The sequence below is a fragment of the Lucilia cuprina genome, chromosome 4 (genome assembly GCF_022045245.1).
Source record: "Lucilia cuprina isolate Lc7/37 chromosome 4, ASM2204524v1, whole genome shotgun sequence".
NCBI lineage: Eukaryota > Metazoa > Arthropoda > Insecta > Diptera > Calliphoridae > Lucilia > Lucilia cuprina.
In genome coordinates this window covers 1,863,786-1,883,437 of record NC_060952.1, presented here as the reverse complement: position 1 = coordinate 1,883,437, position 19,652 = coordinate 1,863,786, and the positions used below count along the sequence as shown (strand labels likewise).

General features: G+C 28.5%; 1 protein-coding gene across 2 annotated transcripts in view; it reads right to left on the bottom strand.

Moving 5' to 3' along the window:
• Positions 1–10,271: 10,271 nt before the first annotated feature.
• The window catches only part of LOC111690479, a 150,217-nt gene continuing 140,836 nt past the window's right edge, over positions 10,272–19,652 (bottom strand). For both annotated transcript variants that reach the window (XM_023452957.2, XM_046950100.1), the window contains 4 exons: positions 17,766–17,894; positions 15,171–15,889; positions 14,617–14,782; positions 10,272–13,771 (listed from right to left, as the gene is read on the bottom strand). In XM_023452957.2, coding sequence (XP_023308725.2) covers positions 11,651–13,771; positions 14,617–14,782; positions 15,171–15,889; positions 17,766–17,894 — 3,135 coding nt within the window. In that variant the 3' untranslated portion in view covers positions 10,272–11,650. The remainder of the gene's footprint in view (positions 13,772–14,616; positions 14,783–15,170; positions 15,890–17,765; positions 17,895–19,652) is intronic.

Sequence of the window (19,652 nt, the reverse complement as noted above, 5' to 3'; positions counted from 1 at the left end):
GTGAGAATTGATTTTCTTGTCATGTAAAAAAAATTAAATACGTTGGCAGTTAGTGAGTAGCGGTAACCTTAAGTGGAATATTAAATAGGGGATAGTTGGGGATAAACTGAAATTTGGCCAGGTCTTTGTCAAAATTTAATATGTTGAAATATGTACGTTTATATCATAAATATCGTAGACATATTTACTTACTAAGTGAATTTATGTACAAGATTTAGATTGCTACAAAAAAAAAACTTTGTTCAAAGTTTGATTTATTTCAAAGAAAATTGTTCCCAACTGACAAATTACAAACCACATACAAAAATAGTTTGAAATTTGAATTAGTATTTATTGTTGAAATTGGTCTCTTATTGATGTTGATGTGTTGCGGTATAAATTGCGTGCATCATTTTGAAATATATAATGTGTAGCAAATTTATATTTAGTTTGAGATATATTTGTAGATACATCTAAATATATAAACAGAAACATATTTATATATAAATGTTATATGTATTGAGTTATTGTCTTTTGTTTACCATTGCATTTTGCATACAAGAACAAGTATATTAATGTTCCTCGGTGTATAAGTACCATATGCATATATACATGTATTCTGTTCTATTCAATTCAGATAAAATGAGTAAATATGTGTGTGTATTTTTTTTTCTATTTTAGTATTTAAGTAGAGCTCAATGGTTTTGTGGCTTTCGTTTTGCTAAATCAAAGAGACCACAATTAGAAATATGCAAATACAAAATTGCTCTGTCTCAAATACATACATATCGTCATATGTATAAACAAACACCCATACACAAATATACTCGTGAAATGAGGAACATACGTATACCAGTAGTTTTGAACGACTGTTTTTGTCAAATCTGTTGCTGTGTCTGAAGTTTCTGAGATATTCTCCGTTGAAGTTGAAGGAAGGACAGATATCGTTAAGTCAAATCTTAAAGTGATTTTGTGTCGATTGGAACATCGTCTTTTGTAATTCAGGTTATAAAAACCATGAATATACCAAAACCATGAGTTTTCATGTTAAGACTTTATTTTAAAGTTAACAGAATGGACTTTCAGATGGCATACTACATTTTATTTATAAAGTTGGCTTGGTGCTGTTAAAAAGTTTTCAAAAAAAGTAAAAAAAATAACATTTTATCAAATTTCAGTGCACGATATTTTAAATTCAGGTGTGATAGAGAAAATCTGAGATCAAATTCGGTGCTGCTCAATACTTTAGATACGGGTTAGTCTCAGGGTTTCGAATTAATTTTATGTGTTTTTTTAAAGTGTTGTATGTTGGGTATGAAGACTCAGATTGTTTCAGTAAGAGTTGTAATTAAAATTGTCTTTTGTATAGTAAGGGTCTTATTCACAAACTTTAATCAAAGGTTTATAAATCAAACTTTCATACAAAATTTGTTCTACAAACCTTCGATAAAATTTAATATTTATGTTTAAGGTAGTTAATGTTAAATAAACAAAACTGAAATCATTACTTCTGCAATTTTGAACAAGTAAAACATAAGAAATGCCAAAGGCTGCATTAATAAATTGTTTTGTTGGAAATAAAAAAAACTATATTCGAACTACTCCTATAAATATGTATATGAATTAAGTGAAAAGCTATGAAATTTACCTTTGTAAAATAAATAGATCTTAAATTAATGTTAAAATCGTTTAATTTTGCGTTCATCTTCTTTATTGGCAAATTTTACAATTTTATTACATTTATAATACGTATTTATGTTACAATCCATTTGGAACTTATGCGTAAAATATATTTCCATGTGATTCGATCTTCAGCACTTCTTCTCCAATTTCGCATACCAAGTTGTTCTTTTCATGTTTCAGCACCATATAAGTAATAGCAAAGGTAATAATAGCGTTATGTAGAGCTTAAGTTTAGTCTTTTGAGAAATGGCTCTGTTTCAAATTGCTTGTCAAGACCGAAATAGTATCTATTTGCAAGTATTATACTTCGCTTTGTCTGCATGCTGGTATCATTCTTCTTTTTGTTGAAACCATTCACTTTGTCTAACCTTCATTCACTGCCAGACCCATTTTCGTTGAATCTCTCATAATTTTCGTAAAGACTGCAGTTACCTCTAACAATGTTCGACCAATAAATCAATGTCGTCAGCATATGCGAGAATCATGTGTAGATTTCTGCCCGTGCTATTTACAGCAGCATTGCGCAATAACTTTTCTAGCAGTATATTATATACCTTTTCTGAATCCTCGTATGGTACTAAATGGTCCTAAAAGAACTCTTCGAATTTTAATTGTTGATTTTGTTTCAGCTAAAGCCATTCTGTGTAGTCGTACCAACATTGAAAAAAATGCTTTCAATCGGTCACTATAATTTGTATACAAAGTTATTAAATATGTTCTAAAAATTTGTCAAATCTTACAGTTTAAAAGATATTTCCGCTTTGAGCTCATTGGTATGCATGCATGCGTTTCAAAGGTGTAACTTACAAATTAATATTTAACTTAATAGATGCTTATGCAAAAGGGTGTTTCCGTGTACCACATTTTTGTAGGAAAACTTCTCAAACGATACGTATTAATGTACTAAATACGAGATTAATGAAGAATATTTCGAAAATTTCTACCAGCGATTGAAAATCTTGTATAATAAGTTATATAAATATTATCTGAAATCTTTTCGACTGCAGAAAAAAAGTTTACATATACAGAGATAAAGATTTTTATTCGCTGGTAAAAAACTGTGTGTGGCCTTATCAGAAAATTTATTTCTTATTTTAGTTCCTCGGGACACTCTAATTCTCATATGTATGTAGTTGCGTTCACATGTATGTATACGTATGCAAATGTGCTACAATATCGCATATGTATTTCGTACAAAAAATATACACCACGTTCACCCATATGTTTACTCATCAATAATAGACATACAGACAACTTTCATCTTTAGACATTGAGTGTATATTGGTGTTGGTTTTTTTAAAAATCAGCATGTGTGTTTTGTTAAACCAACGGCATATAAACGCATTTAATTTTAAACGTAAATTCAGATATAAAAACCTACAAAATATATTAACCCAGTAATCAGAAAATGTTGGACTTTCAAACGAATGTAAAGAGTTAACTCTTGAACTGATCCAATGTATGTATATTTTTTAAATTTCTTTTTGAAATGTTGTTGATTTTTAATGAGTTTTTTTCGTTTGACTTTGATTCAAACTTTTTTGCACACTGTGTTATGCTGGTGTTTTCGTGTATAGTATTGTTTGGTCTTCTGCGCGGTGTTGAAGAGTTGGTGGGTGTTGATTTCAGTTTACTGTGCCATTGAAAATGGAAACGAAATTGGCGGTGATAGAGCTGATTACACTATGCAACAAATTTGTTATCGTATACTTATGTGTTGCAGTGTTTTACACAAAATTAGTTTTTGGTAAAATAGTAAGTCATCATATACTGCCGTTGTTTTGGGCCTGCCACTTTCAAGATTAATGAACTTTTATGTTTTTAAAAAATCGGTTTTGGTGAAAAAAAGTGATCACTTATTGTATTTGTCCCATCTCTTCTGGTTTCCAAGATATATATACTTTTATGTTATTACTCAAAAAACTGAATTTTTCAGAAAAATACATTTTATTATGAAATTGTACTTGAGGGACAAAAAGTTGTTCGCTTTATCTAAGGATCCGCTATAACCGAGTTCATTATAGGATATGTTTTTGTATGAAAATTGTTGAATACTAAAATGTAGGGACTTTAAAAGTAGTTCGTAATACCCGAATTAATTTGAACGGGTTTGACTGTGTTTGGGAAATTGCAAACTAACATTTCATTTCCTGTTGATTTCATTCCGTAATGATTTTCTTGTTGCACAGTGTTATCATCGTCAGTCACAATCAGCATTATTGGCAGGAGTGTAAGAGTGTTTGCTATTTGTTTTAATGCATACATTCATACATTTAGCCAACCGCATATATATAAGATGATTGCATGTATCTGTATGTTTGTGTATTTCTTCGAGTAAATATGCTAATGAAACTACAACTTAAGAAGTGTTTTGTAACAACACTTGTTAATAATGGTTAAACTTTAGTTAAAATTCACTTGAAGGGACAACATACGGTTGTAACAGTTTTCACATTTGAAAGTATTTTGGAAAAAAAATATATATTCTGTAGTCAGTAAGATTTTAGTGAATTTTGACAGCTTGCTAAATGGTTGTTATTTTGTTGTTTTTCTTAATGAGAATACTAAGATTAGAACTCATTAAATACACACAATGTTGATTAATTTTTAAATAATATACTTATATTTAATATGAGTACTTATTTTTTTACATTACATTGTAATATAAATGCTCTACTAGTTAGGCCTTTTTTAGAAAAGCAGTTTAGTAATAGATTTTTTTAAAAAGTCAGAAGTCAATAAATTTTATATATAATAACGGATTTTTGAGCACACGATATCTCCGATAAGTACACTTTGTTTATTTGCTTGCTGACCTTTGTTTTTACTTATAACAAGATCAGTTCTTTGGTACCCCATTCTTAAATAGGAAATTTGATTTTTTGTCTATATTTAATTTAAATAAAAGAGTTTATATGTTTTCATTTTGTAATATTTTTGATTATTTTTTATTTAATATTTTTTGTTCTCCTTAAAATTAAACTTAATTTAAAATTATTTTTGTTTTTTGTATTTATTGTTAGATTTTACAAGAATTTGTTTTTTTAGTTATTTTTATGTTAAAAAATATATTTATAAATTTTTTGTTTACTATTTGTAGTCATTCAGTTTAGTTTTGTTAATTTTTGTTCAGATAAAATAACTGAACTGAATTAATATTATACACGTGTGTATGTCTGTTGCTCATGTAAAATAATTGGCCTTGTTCGATATATTTTGTTTTGAATTTTTTCGATTATTATTAAGATGATTAATGACAACATCTATTTTGTTAAGTGTATAAATTTGGACCAAAAGAAATAATTTCCTATAAAACAATTAAATAAAAAGTAATCTATGTTAATAAACTAAGGGATTTCCTTAAAAATTAAAATGTATTAAATTATACACAATGTTTAAAACAAATTAAAATTTATTAAAACAAAATGTGTAAATATAATTTCAAGTCATAGTATGTGAAGGGTACACCATAACCTGTATCTTTAACAAGTAGGTGTGTGGGATATTTAAGTTTTTTTTCTATTTGTATACAATATTGTTTGCGGGAAGGGGGTTAAGGGATACTTTTTATTATTTAGTTTTTTTCTCTTGTATGTTTCAAGTGCTAATTTTGTTTATTTTTTTAAAAATATTTTTTTTGTTGACTTGTACTCACTTAACGTTTTTAAACAATTTAACTAAAATTATATAAAGGATTCTTCAACCTATTTAAATTCAGAAAAATTACTTTTTAAATTTATACATACATATTTTATTGCTTTTTTATAATGAAAAATAAGCATACATTCACATTTATTATTTACTACATAATCACTTATTTATATGTGTTATTTTATGCCAGTTTTTTACTACAATTATTTATTTAGTTGCTTATACATATTTTTTTTTTGGAAAATACCTATTTTTGTATTGTTGTTTTATTTGTTATGCTTTTCACAATATGTACAATATACATCTATGTATTTTTAATTTGTGAAGAATTGAATGTTACTCTTATTTTTACAGTTGTTTGTTATTTTTTTAATTTTATGTGTTTATGTTTTTTGATATGTAGAGTGAACAAAAAAAAATTTTAATGAAAATCTAAAGTATACTTTTAGTATCGTTTTCAAATTATTTTTTTGTGTGTAGGAAACTTTGAATTCGTAGGTTATAATAGGGTGAATGTAGCCTTTGTTTCTTTTAATTTGCACTTCGATTTTTTAACCTAAAAAAATAGTTTTTTGAAAAATAATAATATTGAGTGGTAGTGCTAGTGCCAGTTTCTATTGTTACGTGTAGAAAAAGATCAAGCTTCTAGTTATTAAAATTATAGAGTCAGAACAAAAAAACTATTAAATATGTTAAGTTCGAAGCAAAACGTTTCTTTTTTTTCCGTATTTTTGCAACTGCGAAAATTTCCACTAAGTTTTCATGGACAGTAGAGGCCTCCAAAATTATTGATTTTCTTATTTAAAAAAATTATAAATTAAAATTTATAAATTAAAATTTTAAATTTTAAAATTTTTCCAAAGAAAATAAAAAAAAAACTATAAGAAAGAAAATAGAAAAAAATGCTAAGCTGGCAAGATAAGGGTATAGCTCGCAATTATTAAAATAAACTTAAAAAGATATATACATATGTATATATTATGTTTATTATTCATATTAGCATAATATTGCACAAAAATGTGTGGTTATACGAAATAAATTACTATATTGTACCATTTTTCGAAATTTATTTCAAATTTAGATCTTCATACTTATGTTATTTTATAGATATCCCTAATTGTTCGTATCTATACTTGTATAATTACATTTACATATATTACATTGCCTATATCAGCTTTCATTATATATCAAACTTCCCATCAACAGTTTTCAAATTTAACCCAATTGACATCTGTATATTGCAAAAAAAAAAAATAATTGAAAAAAATACTAAGTAACGAATCATTATAAAATTACATTATAATTTGTTTATCTGCAACAGATAAACTTCTACAGACATACATACATACATACATACATACATACATACATACATACATACATACATACATACATACATACATACATACATACATACATACATACATACATACATACATGCATGCATACATACATACATACATACATACGTACATACATACATATATACAATACTTACGCACGTATGAAAATAATATTTTTGTTACTATATTTTTATATGCTTATTTATACTTTTAAAAGCGTATTTTAATCCAAATATGTGAATTTGAAATTGTATGTTTATTTATGAATACGTATTTTTATATATTTATTTTTAACATTACTAATACAGAGATAACTACCCAGCAAAAACTTACATTGATAAGTATGTGTTTAAAAAGCTAAAATTTTCTTACATTGAAGGCAAGTACTTACCGCCCTCGCTTATAAATAGGGAATACTGCAAGTATTTACTACGATCGCCAAAAATAGTTAATAAAGTAGTTTTGTTTTTGAGAAAAAAATATCTACGAGGATACGTCCACTGCGTCTTCTATTAGTTTTCACACAAATATTATTTATTCTAGTTTGTGTTAAAAACATAGTTCGAAAACAACATGTCAATGCTAAAAAGTAAATACTTATATAATATATTATGTGTAAGTCATTACTAGACTACTTCTGTATTAGTAATAGAAAAGTTGTAGAATAAGTATAAGTTTTTGCTGAGCAACAATAAAACCACTCTCACTTATAGAAATTATATGATGCACATTTGATAGAATAAGAGACAGAAGGACGGACAAATACGCAATAATGCATGTGTGTATTATTGAGATTTGTATTTGACTAATACATATTTTGATAATTATAGATTTTATTTGATTTAATAAATTTGTTCGTAAATTTATTTAATATGAATTACATTTTAAACAATAACCATACATATGTAAATTTATTTTATTCATTCGAATGCATAATTATATATGAGAACAATTCACAAAAAAGTATTTGTGATTATTTTTATTAGTACTCATGTTTACCCACTCAAAATACGCCTTGTAAAAGTAATTCCCAAAACAATACATTTAAAATTTTATAAAAGAAAAAACTAAAAAATAAATTACCAAAAATTTATTTTTACGTCTATGAGAAACCTGAATAAATGGTACAAAAACTACGTATAACCCAGTAACATTTATTTTTTGAGAACTGAAAAAATGATCAATGAGCATAAAGTAGTAAATTTTTATAAATTTACATAAACTAGAATAATAACGACTTAAGAAATTTATTTACTATTGTAAAAATCGGGTTTTTATTCTTTATTGATACAAACCATTTAATGAAGAATAGAACCGACCTTATAGTTAAAGATTTTGAGCTCATACTTAAGTTATAAGTATGTTCTAATATCTAACATCCCGAACATAATGACCTTAATAAAAGGACCATAATTCACTTACATTTTTTTTATAAACATAAATCTTTCTCTATGATGATCAAACTAAATTGTTTCATCGACCAATGGATTAAAGATATCGGAAAAATAATGTGTAATATAAATACTTTCTAATTCATTATGAAGATATAGCTGCTGTATACGTTTTTTTCACATGATTTCCATTGACAAATTTTTTAATTACTTGTTAGCGATAGTGGTATTTAGTGGTCTCCAATGACTTTATCAAGTTAAATTGATAACTTAAAATTGTATTGTGTTAACATTTTAATCTCATACCTGATAATGAACGTTTTGCTTATTTTCTTAGCGAATCCTGGGTTTTGTAGCATGAAAATTTAGAATTTGAAGAATTATTTCATGTGAAATAAATCTCCATTTTAAATGTGAAATAATATTGCAAAAAATCAATGCAATTTCCAAATATGAATTGAGGAGATATGAAATATTTGATTGCTACTTTTTGAATACCAAACAAACCTTATAAATTTACTTAAAATGTTCAGTAGAGTGTTCTGTGGCAATTTTGTGGTTCATAAAATGCGAATTTTTGTACTGATTACGGGAATCATAAAAACAATTTTAAATTCTACAAACCGATTTGTTTCTTTACTATGTATTATCGAAATATATCTCAAAAATTTATAGCCTATTACAAAAAAAATAATAGAAACATTTTTAAGAATATTTTAAACCACAAAAAAATTGCGAATTTCCAGGAATAAATTAGTATGATAAAGATATTTGCAAAATTTTTTAGCCTTTTATTTGGCCTTTTGAAAACATTTTAGTTTATATGCCGCTCATAAATGTTTGCTGGTATATATTGGCCTATTTGTGTTTTTATACTTGTATAATTCATACAATCCAAAATCGAACAAAAAACCCTATAAATTACATACAACAACACAAACATAAGTAAAATAAATGTGGTTGTGTGTAGCTGTGTAAATGTCAGGATAAATAAATTTAATGGAAATGTAAGAATTTTGTTGTGAACTAGAGGTGCCCAAAAAAATTAAGATTTTCTTTAGATTAGTCTTCAAAAGACGAACTTATGGAAATATAATTTTTTCTAGAAGATAAGATTAATTTAAAATATGAAAATGGGCCATTTAAAATCGATGTATTCCGATTTGAATTAAAATTGCACCAAGTTAATTACTATTGGATATTGAATACAAAAATATTCAGCTTTATCGGTCTACAACGGTTAGAGGGAGTCAAAATTTAATATTTTAGTTATCAAGTTTTTTTGAAATGGATGTAACTTTTCACCTAGTGGTCCTAGCAAAAATTATCAGATAACTTTTTCTTTCATTGTATAAATTTCTTCTGGACATCTTGAAAAAAAAAAAAAATAGAATAACAATAATTTTGGAAACAATGAAGAAATAGCTAACTGAACTTCTTTTGGACAATTTTGGTAGGACCAACAGGTAAAAGATTATACCAATTTGAAAAAAAAAACTGTATGACCAAAATCGGAAAACTTAGATTTTAAAAGTTGGATCACTTGATGCGAAATTGCCCAAATATATAACTTAATTTAAATGTGTAATAATAAAAAACATAATAAAAACCTAACCCAGTAAAATCATTATATTTTGAATGCCTCTACTATGCACTTAAAAAAACTCATACATTTAAAAATAAAAAAAATAAAAAAATAAAAAATGTAACGACGTAAACCGCTATAAATTAATTTCAGATTTTTGTGATTTAATTTTTTCATTATTCTATTTTATTTGTTTACTTTTTGTTTTTTGTTAATTTTTTTAATAGTTATTTTTACAATTTATACATTAATTGACACATAAGACATGTTTAAAAATGTATGTTATTTTAAGCCTACAATTCATACGGAATTATTAATAGTAAAATATTTAAATATTTATGTTTCAGTTTTTTTTTTTAATTTTTATTGATTTATTTTACACACAGTTCAGTTACTATGTTGACAATACAGATTTCTTTTATAATTTTATATTTTTTATTATCATTATTATTTTATTATGCTATATTTAATAGTTAATTTGTTTTTGAAATTTGTTTTATTGTTTTAATATCATACATATAGTTTTAAATAAATGAAAATTTAAAAAATTTTATATTTTTGTAAATAAAAATTAAATTAAAAATAAAACGAGACTTTTTTGTTTAAAACATAAAATTTACACATTTATACAGTTTTTTTTTTTTTTAATTTTAGACTTAAAATTTATTTTAATTTTTTTTAAATAATTTATTAATAAATAAACTACGATCACAAAATAGTTTTGAAGACTTGTTATAGTTTCTTTTTTTGTTTTTGCTTTTGGATTACAAAATCAGTTGAAAGGGATTTACATTAAGTTTGATTTTTGTTTTAAAATTTATTTATCTTTTTTTATATTAAATAAATTTAAATAATGAGTGGACTTTATTAAAAATACAATTAGAGTTGTTAAGGCAAGAGTTGATATTTTGACATTGATCTTTCTTCAGTAGAATTTGTTTAATAAAATATTGAAATTTGTAAAAAACATTCGCCCATAAAAGTTAATTATTCCCAGCACAAGGAGTGTACAATTTTTGTAAAACTGCTAAACATTTTCAAATACTTTAAAAGTTTTTATTAAATTTTAAATAGAAATCTTCGTAATCTTCTCCAAAATCTCCCCTTAATATAAGACATATTAATAAAGTATTATTGTATTCATGATGGATGATGGAACTAAATAAATAAGTATATTTTACAACTAACTACTATGACAACTTGATTACTCCCCTCCTGCTATTGCTTTGTTTTGCGTTTTTACATTCATTTCGTCTGTGACTTTAATGAAGCGTTCCTTTTGTTAAAGTTTTGCTTTTTTGTTTCTAAATCATCAATTGAAATTGTGAAATCAATCATTGTTGTTGAATCGTTAAAAAGTCATTGTTTTTAAAAAATTCTATTTCAACAATTTTAAAATCCTTTTCTGCACAAGTATGTGCTGCTTCAATTGGCTCTTTTATGGAAAATCTTAAAATCCATTCAATAAAGAAAACTTTGTCTACAACATCAAGTATTTTATTAAACAAATTTATTTCAATTTGTTATAGAAGTGACGAGGAAGGGAGCGAGGGAGGGGAAAAGGAGACATGGATAAGTCTTCTAGGTTTTGTTGTTTTTTTATATTTTTTCCGCTTACAAAAATAATCTAAGAAACTTTTGTTACACGTAAAATGTTTGCAGTTTTTATTCTTGTTTTCTTTAATATCAAAATAATACCATCCGTTGGTTCATTCATTCACTCATCCATCCATCGTCTTGCAAAAGTTTAAGTAACTTTCGTTTTGAATTTTTAAAATTATTTTGTATGTAGAGTCCAAAATAGGGCAGTGAGGCGGCGGTAGTTTTTTTGTTTGTATTTCAGCTACATATTCTTTAACACCAAATTTTCTAATATTGAGATTATTTTGGCAGGTTTGTGTGAAAGTGAGTGTGTGGTTGTGGATTCTGAAGCAGCAGTCGCAAGGAATTCATAATCAATTCATTGGTATTCTACCTACAAAGGAAATGACTCTTTGACGAACTTTATAAACTTTTGACTAACTAACCAAATTTTCGATATCGGACACCATAACCTCTAAATCGGATGGCAGTTCCGAATTATTTGTATTTGAGTTTGATTGAGATTTACTGACAGCTGCATTGCTGCTGGTGGAGGGCAGTGGTGGCGGATGATAGTTGTGTGCATGCTGTCGTACAGAATTTGATCTTTGATGGCCATTGACAGGCTGTACAGGTGGCGGTGGTAAACTAGATCGACTGCGTCTTTGTTCTGCCTGAATGTTGTGCCCAGACGAGACTTGAGAGTTAAAGGGGAAACTTGTGTGACTTGTATTTAAGTTGGCTGGCGAATTACTACCCGTACTAGATGAGGACGAATTGACCAGACTAAGACTAGCTCTGGGTATATTGCTAAAACTTGCTCGCGAAGAACGTTGAGCGTTATAAGATGGCAGTTGTGTAGGTAAAGCTCCTGCACCAGCAGGCGTTGATGATGACGACGATGATTTGGCTAGAGGGTTTGCAGCCGTTTGATTTGTATGCGTGGAGCTACTTATACTACGTCTCAGGGGCACTGCCTGAGACTGCAAATGCTTTGAGGATTTTAAATTGTCTGCTACAGCATTTGTGGTAGAATCTCTTCTCAGATTCATGTTGGAGTTACTTCTTTTAGTAGGTGGCATGTTTGCGGCCAGGGGCGGGTCCTTACCGTTTTTATTTATATTTGATTTTAAATTAAGACTGCTACGTTTTTTTGATTTACTTAAATTACTTTGACTGCTGTTTATTAAATTCTGTGTGCTGCCAAAATTACGGCTTAAATTGTCAGCATTACTCTCGCTTAATTTGCGGGAATTGCGTGATGCATCCATGATGGCGAAGGGGTTGCTGGAACTAGAAGATCTTTGAAAATGTTGTGGCTGTTGATGAGCTTCTAGATTAGACTTGCTGGAGGAGCGTTTTACACTATTCGTCATGGAACCTCCACTGGCTGATGCCGCACCCGAGTCTCCAGTTGTAACAGCTGGATCACTGTGGCGCTTTTCGTTCGTTTGCATAAATTTAATGTTTTCATAGAAGGGATTCTCCATTTTGGATGGTGCGGTTTTGGGATTAAGGGTTTCATAATTGGGTTCATTTAAGGTTAAAATTTGATTGTCCTCGTCATTATTGGAACGGAGTAATAAGGCGGCTCTCTTGGTCTTCTCACCTAACGACTTTACACCACTCCCACTGCCACCACCATCCATTTGATGACTACCACTGGATCGTTTATTGTCTGTTCTAGAGTGTCTTTTAAATTTATTATTGCTTATGTTGCCCATCACATGAGTCTTCACCTTGGTATTCTTTGATAAGCGCAGGGCAAATCGGAACGGAGGTTTGTATACCACTTGTAGTTTGACCTTCTCGTTGGACAGGTTGCCCATGCTTTTGCTTTTGGTGGGGGTTTTCTGCACTAGTCTCTCTGGAGTACTTTGTGACTTGCTCATAACTTTTCTTACTTTGGAGGAATGTTCAATATGGGAGAGTGGCTGTGCTACTATTGGTGATTCTAATAACCATTTTTGTACCTTACCAAAGGTATTGGTATGATTAATGGGGGCGCCGCCTAAAGCTGGGCCAGTGCGAGAGGAATAATCTATTATTTCCTTGTTATGTTTCTTCTTCTTTGACTTCTTAAGATTCTCCTGATTAGCCTTTTCCGCATTGACCACAGAATTAATGACATTATGAGCTGATTTACCCGTACTGCCCGATATTCTGTTTTTCTTAGTTCTTACGGGTTTTTTAACATCACCGGACACAGCGCCATTACCTGTAGCGTTAACTGTATTTGGGTTGGTGGTTAAATTGGCTGTATTTGAAGTGTTTACTTTGGTAGCCCTGGCATGGGCGTGGGAGGACTTGTTTGAGTTTTTATTGATTTTACTACCGCCGATCTTGGATTTATTACCATTGTTGGCTGGATTGTTGGAGCTGCTGCGTTCTCCTCTGACTTTCTTTTTGAAAGGTACTTTTGTACGTACGGCCGTATGCACGATAACGCCGTTGTTGTCGTCGGGTAGACGTACGGTTTCGGTAGTGGCGCTGTGAATTATTGTAACCGATTTCAATTTCAGATTTGACCGTTTCGCCAGTAGCTTCGTGCTCAGTATCTAAGAGAAAAAAATTATAAATATATTAATAATTTTTCAATTAAAATTATATCATAAAGTTTTAAACTAAAGATGTTAAACAATGATTTTAAGTTTCAATGTTTATTTGAAAGTTTCTAAGAACACTAAAGGATTATTGTATTTAGGAAAGGTTTTTGAATTGTAGCTTAAAATGCATTTGAAGAGATGAGAAATTTCTTTTAGTATTTTTATCTGAGATGATTCTGCATGAAACAAAACGACTTTTAAATGTTTCATATATTTTGGAATATTTGTAGCATTTAGTTAAGGATGATTTTCAAATTTCTACTTCGCACATACAACATATTTTCGTTTCGAATTTTCACGTTAATAACTTACTATTCTTTGGAGAAACATTTTCTAACATTTCTTTTTCATCTTTTATAACATTCGCAACAAACTTCATAATCTTCAAGTGACAAATTTTCGTATGAGAAATAGAGAAAACAAAAAATGCAAGAATGGCAAGAAAAATTAAAACATTTCCCTTATTGACATTAAACATAAGTGAGAGGTTGGAGGAATGAAAAAAAGTATGAAATGGAACAAATCTTCAATGGTTATTTGTTGGCTGCGTATCAAGTGATGACCACTTGAACTTTTTGTTCCACATTCGCATATACATATGTATGTGCGCCTGCAGAAACAATACCGAACCAAAGTAGAACAAAATCATCAGGCTACTAAGTATCGAAAACGATGGTGGACGCAAAAACATTACAGCTTCTCGCATATACGAGAAACAAATGAATATTTTCAGAGATTTTTTTTGTCAGCTTTACGTTATACGAATTGTGTATTTTTTGTCTGTTAGTTTTACTTACCAATAATACAAAAACGCCAATGGCCGCCAAAGCGACAGTATACCAGTTTTGTTGCATCCACTTTTTAAATGTTGCAATACTCTCTTCGGACAGTAGTAGTTTTCGTAATGTTGCCAAAGGGCCAGAGGGATCAACTTCACGACATTTCTGGAAGACATCACAGTAACTGATGTCACAAATCGGGCACGAAGAGGAGGTAATAAAACACAAAAGTAGTATGAAAAAGAAAGTGAAAAAAACGTATATAAAAATTGAGATGAAAAATATTTTACATTTAGAATTTTTTATTTTTTGTTTGAGATAAAACGTATAAAAATATTTTTTCAACCCGTTGTCATAGATAATAAGAGCATTTTTTATATAGATCAAATGAAAAACCTCTTGGTTGGCTGCCTGTTTGTTAAGCAATTTCGTAATGGATGCGGTCATTTTAAGAGATTTGACACTTGACATATAAAATATTGTACAGTTACTTACTAACTATAAAAAAATTTTACATACAATAAAAAATGTTAGTTGATAGAGACAAAGTAAAAGTGAAAATAAAAATTTACCCATTGTAGTCGTTGCAAGGAGTACCAGGTTTGGCATACATATCTGGTACATCAAATGGAGCATCATTCCACTCAAATGAACTGCGACAGGGATTATCTTCACCAGGCAATTTGCAGCACAATTCACACGACTTTATTTTGTCATCCTTCGGTCCAGGTATACATTGACAGGATTCCAAACCATATGCCAGACAAATACTGCCAGTACATTCTCCCATGTAGCAGACAAATTCCTTGTTACAAATAGTTTTATTAGGCTTGTTGATTGAGGGAGGACATTGAGGCATATGACCATCACAGAAACTAGGATCTCTGCAGCCATTGTCATCACGACACTTATCGCCATATTTAAGTTTACAGTCTCCCGTACAGCAAGGACCCTGAGAAGGACTACACATAGCTTTCGGTGTTAAAGTACAGGGTTTTTCATCTATGCGTGAGTGGCGTGACATAGGGAAACAGCAAGAATCTTTGCAATCTTCTTCCCAACCACAATCACACTGCTCTCCTGGTTCGACAACACCATTACCACAAATCGACGATTGGGGCTCGGTGAAGCAACCTTTGGTACTGCGAGCTTTAGCATTAAGTACCGGTTCTATAGATTTCAGGGAACAAGGTGAAAATTTATTGTTATTTTTCTTGTCACCTGATGTAGCTCGAGCAAACATGATGTAGTTGCCATCTTCACCACCTGGAGTACATTGTTCGGGATCATGCTGTAAATAAGTAAAATGAAGTGAAATATTAGTTAAAATTACTTTAATTTTTTAAATAAAATTTTTAACATTTAAGCAAATTTGTATAAACTCTTGCTCAAATTTTAATTTTTGCTTAAATTTGTAAGCGTTTCTTTGCGTAAAAAAATCACGATTAAAACATTTAAGAAAAGAAATGATGTCAATTATTTTCTGATACATCTATTATAATGTTTGCTTTATGCGTTAATGCGGATGTTTAGTATTCGTCACCTCCTTAGATTGTTCACAAACAAACAAACACATACATACGTATTCTAACCCATTTATTTTCTTTGTTCCCTTTGTAACTTTCACTTTTCATAAATCCATGTTTCCTTGTTTAATTGCTTGTAAAAACTGAATCGATTTCAAATCCTTTTCACGTCATCAGTTGCCTGCATCTCTATATGAAATCTACTTTGTTGTTTTTTTCTTTCTCTTATCCTTTTTGCATCGATTGCTTTTGGCATTACTGCACTGCAACTGAACTAGAGAAAGTAATTTGTCCTTGTTACAATTAAATCGATGCTTAAAGATGTTTAAGTCGGTAGAGTTGTGTGTATAGGATGTATATATGGATGTGGGAATAAAAACACTCTGACAATAACAGACAATCATTCAACAAATAATTGCTGAGAGTAAGCGTAGAGGAAAATGTTAAAAAACGAGCAAAAGAGTCAAAATTTAAGAAATTTTTGCTTTTGTGTGAATTCAGACAGAGGCTTTTACACACACATGGTTTAAGTCCGTAACTTTATGGGTGTGTGAAAAGTTCGTAGAGTTAAATTTTTTTTGTGTTTATGAAGAGTGCGCGTTAGTGTCTGTATTTTGTGATTGTAAGTGTGTCTTTGACTGCATTATATAACTTCCTATATCCTTCTTTTTGTTAATCTCACTCTTTTGCTCTTTTTCTTTTATACATCGCAATGTCATAGAAAAGTTTCACTTCACAGTGGGAAAATATTGTACACAGCATTATAAATATATTTTTATAAATCATATATCATCATAAAATTAATAAATGAAAATATTTCGCAGAAAGATAAAATTATTTTCTAGAGAAATTGACCCTAGAATGATATGTCCTATTGTTTTCAAATTTTGAACCAAAATTGCCCATTTAAATTCCAAACAAATCGTGAATTTTTGGTGGAATCTTTCTAGCACTTTTCTTTTTAGCCTTAATATTTTTTAACACACAGACGTATAGAAAAACTTTTTATAATCTAATAAGAACCAAAATTTCGAAGATCAAAGTCCAAATTTTTGGTTGTAGATTAAAATAATAATCGATGGATGATTTGGTAAATTCTCTCCATATTGTGTGAAATCGAATTGAAACGAATTTCAGTAATAATTAACACTTTTTGATCCACTGTGCATAACATGATATAACGTATGTTTGGTATATTACAATGTTTTAAAGTTCCCGTTGTTAAAAAAGTTCAACATAAAGGATTTTAAGCACACGCGACGAACTGTAACTAATTGCATTAAGTGCATTTTACAATACATATACAAAACTATACTCACACAGACACACATATAGAAACGCATATATGAATGTTAGTGTCTGTGTGCGGATGATTTTTTTACGAATTTTTCATCTTTATATTTTTGTTGTACACATATTCCCATTTTTCTTGTTTTTACTTTTAGAACTTTAAATGAACTTTTTTATGTTTAAATGAACTGCTGCATTTTTTCTGACTTTTAGAACTTTTTCAGTCAATGATTTATGAACTTTTTTATATTTAGATATTTATTTTTTTTATAAACCAATAAACTTATGTATGTTGTAATAAAATAATAACATGTAAAATAAAAAAACTTATATTTTAATTTTTCCACTTACCGGTGATCCAAAATTATGGCCAATTTCATGGGCCAATGTTACATGCGAAACAGCTGGTGGCACATGTTTGCCATAATTTAGTAAAGTAACAATGCCAGTGTTTAGGGATTTTAATGAACCACGATAATGCTGTAAATGGATTAAAAGAAATACAACAATTAAGCAAAATTTTTTATATATCATAAAATAATTAAACTTGTAGTCTAGCAAATAAGAGTAAAAGTAAGTTATTATAAAGGTATATTGTTAAGAATCAAATAATTCTTTGAAGTATGTATTTATGCATATTGTTGACTACAATATCATTCATACGCACTGGTTAAAGTGGAAAAGATACAAAAGAACCTACATTTGTGATGTTGTTAAAACATATTTTTTTTCTTGCAAAAAAAGGATTAAAAAAAAACATAAATTGCTTACTCTTACAAGTACATTTTACTCGTTTGCAACAAAAAAGTTCTATGTCAAATAAATTCAAATAAATTCGTATTGTTGCTATATATTATACATACAATATTTGTTTGTACACCAATAAATGTTATTGACATTTTAGTTAAAAAAATAATAATTATTTTGACATATGACCTTTTGTTTCACCATGGAAATTTTATATACACACATATGTATATACGTATTTCGTAAAGTTTTATTAAATTCTATACTTTTCATTTACCTTGTTATTAAAAAAAGAAAACTGAAAAAGAAAAATAAATTCTACTTTTTCCTTATTCATTCCTTACATACACATTCATTTTGCAAATTGCTGTAAAATGTATTTTTTTACTGAATGTCGGTACGTATTTTGTATTGATATGGATATTCACATACGAACATTAGAGTTTTTATTCTATTTGGTAAGAATTTTTTTATTTTATTAACGTGCTCAGAAGTTCAGAAGTTTTAACAGTTACTTTTCCTTATATAAATTGAGAAAACCATTATTTGTTTGATACAACTTAATTATATAACTCATATTTATAGATCAAATTTTTTCATTTCAAACGATTAGGTCTTCGAAAACTAGTCTTATAAAATTATATGATGTTTGGGTCTATACATATGTATACATATGAATGATATAAAAAGTAAAAAAAAAAAAGATACACCCTAACATTTATATGTATATGTTTTGTATTATTACTACATTTTTTGTTTGTACAAATGTGTGAATGTACATTAGGGTATCCCATGGACTATTTTTTTTGAACGATGCGTATTTTAAAGTTAAAATAATTTCTAAAACTTTTTCGAAAAGGGTCTTAAAAATTCCATAATTTTTAACCTTTCGTTGGAAACATATTTAAAATTCTGATTAAACGTACGTTTAAGTACATAATATAGAGCACATAAATTCTAAGATAATCTAAAAAAATGCTATTCCTCGAGACACCCTAATGTACATACATTGATATGTCTCCTTAATATGTTTCTCTGTGTATAAGAAATTTGTTATAAAAGAGTTGTTATATTTCACCTAAATATGTGTAGAAATGCCATTTTAACTGGGTCATTACTTAATATTGATTTCTTGATTTTTTCTTTAACTTTTAACAATATGTTCGAGTATTGCAATTTCTTTGAGTGGATAAATTGAAAAATTAATTTAAAAATATACATTTTTAATGTAATATTTGTCACTAATTGGAAATTGTATCTATTTTTTGTATTAATATATTTTTAATATACTTTTTAGTTAGAAACAGGAAAAAAGGTTAAATTCTTAATAAGTTGAATTACTTAAAAAAATTACTATTTTTAATGCATATATGTATGTATTTATTACCTACATCAGCATAGTGGTAGGTAGGTTATGCATTTATAGTAATGTTTATAAGGAGCAAAAATACTCACTTTTAATTTAATTTGGAGCATACAAATTTGGACCCA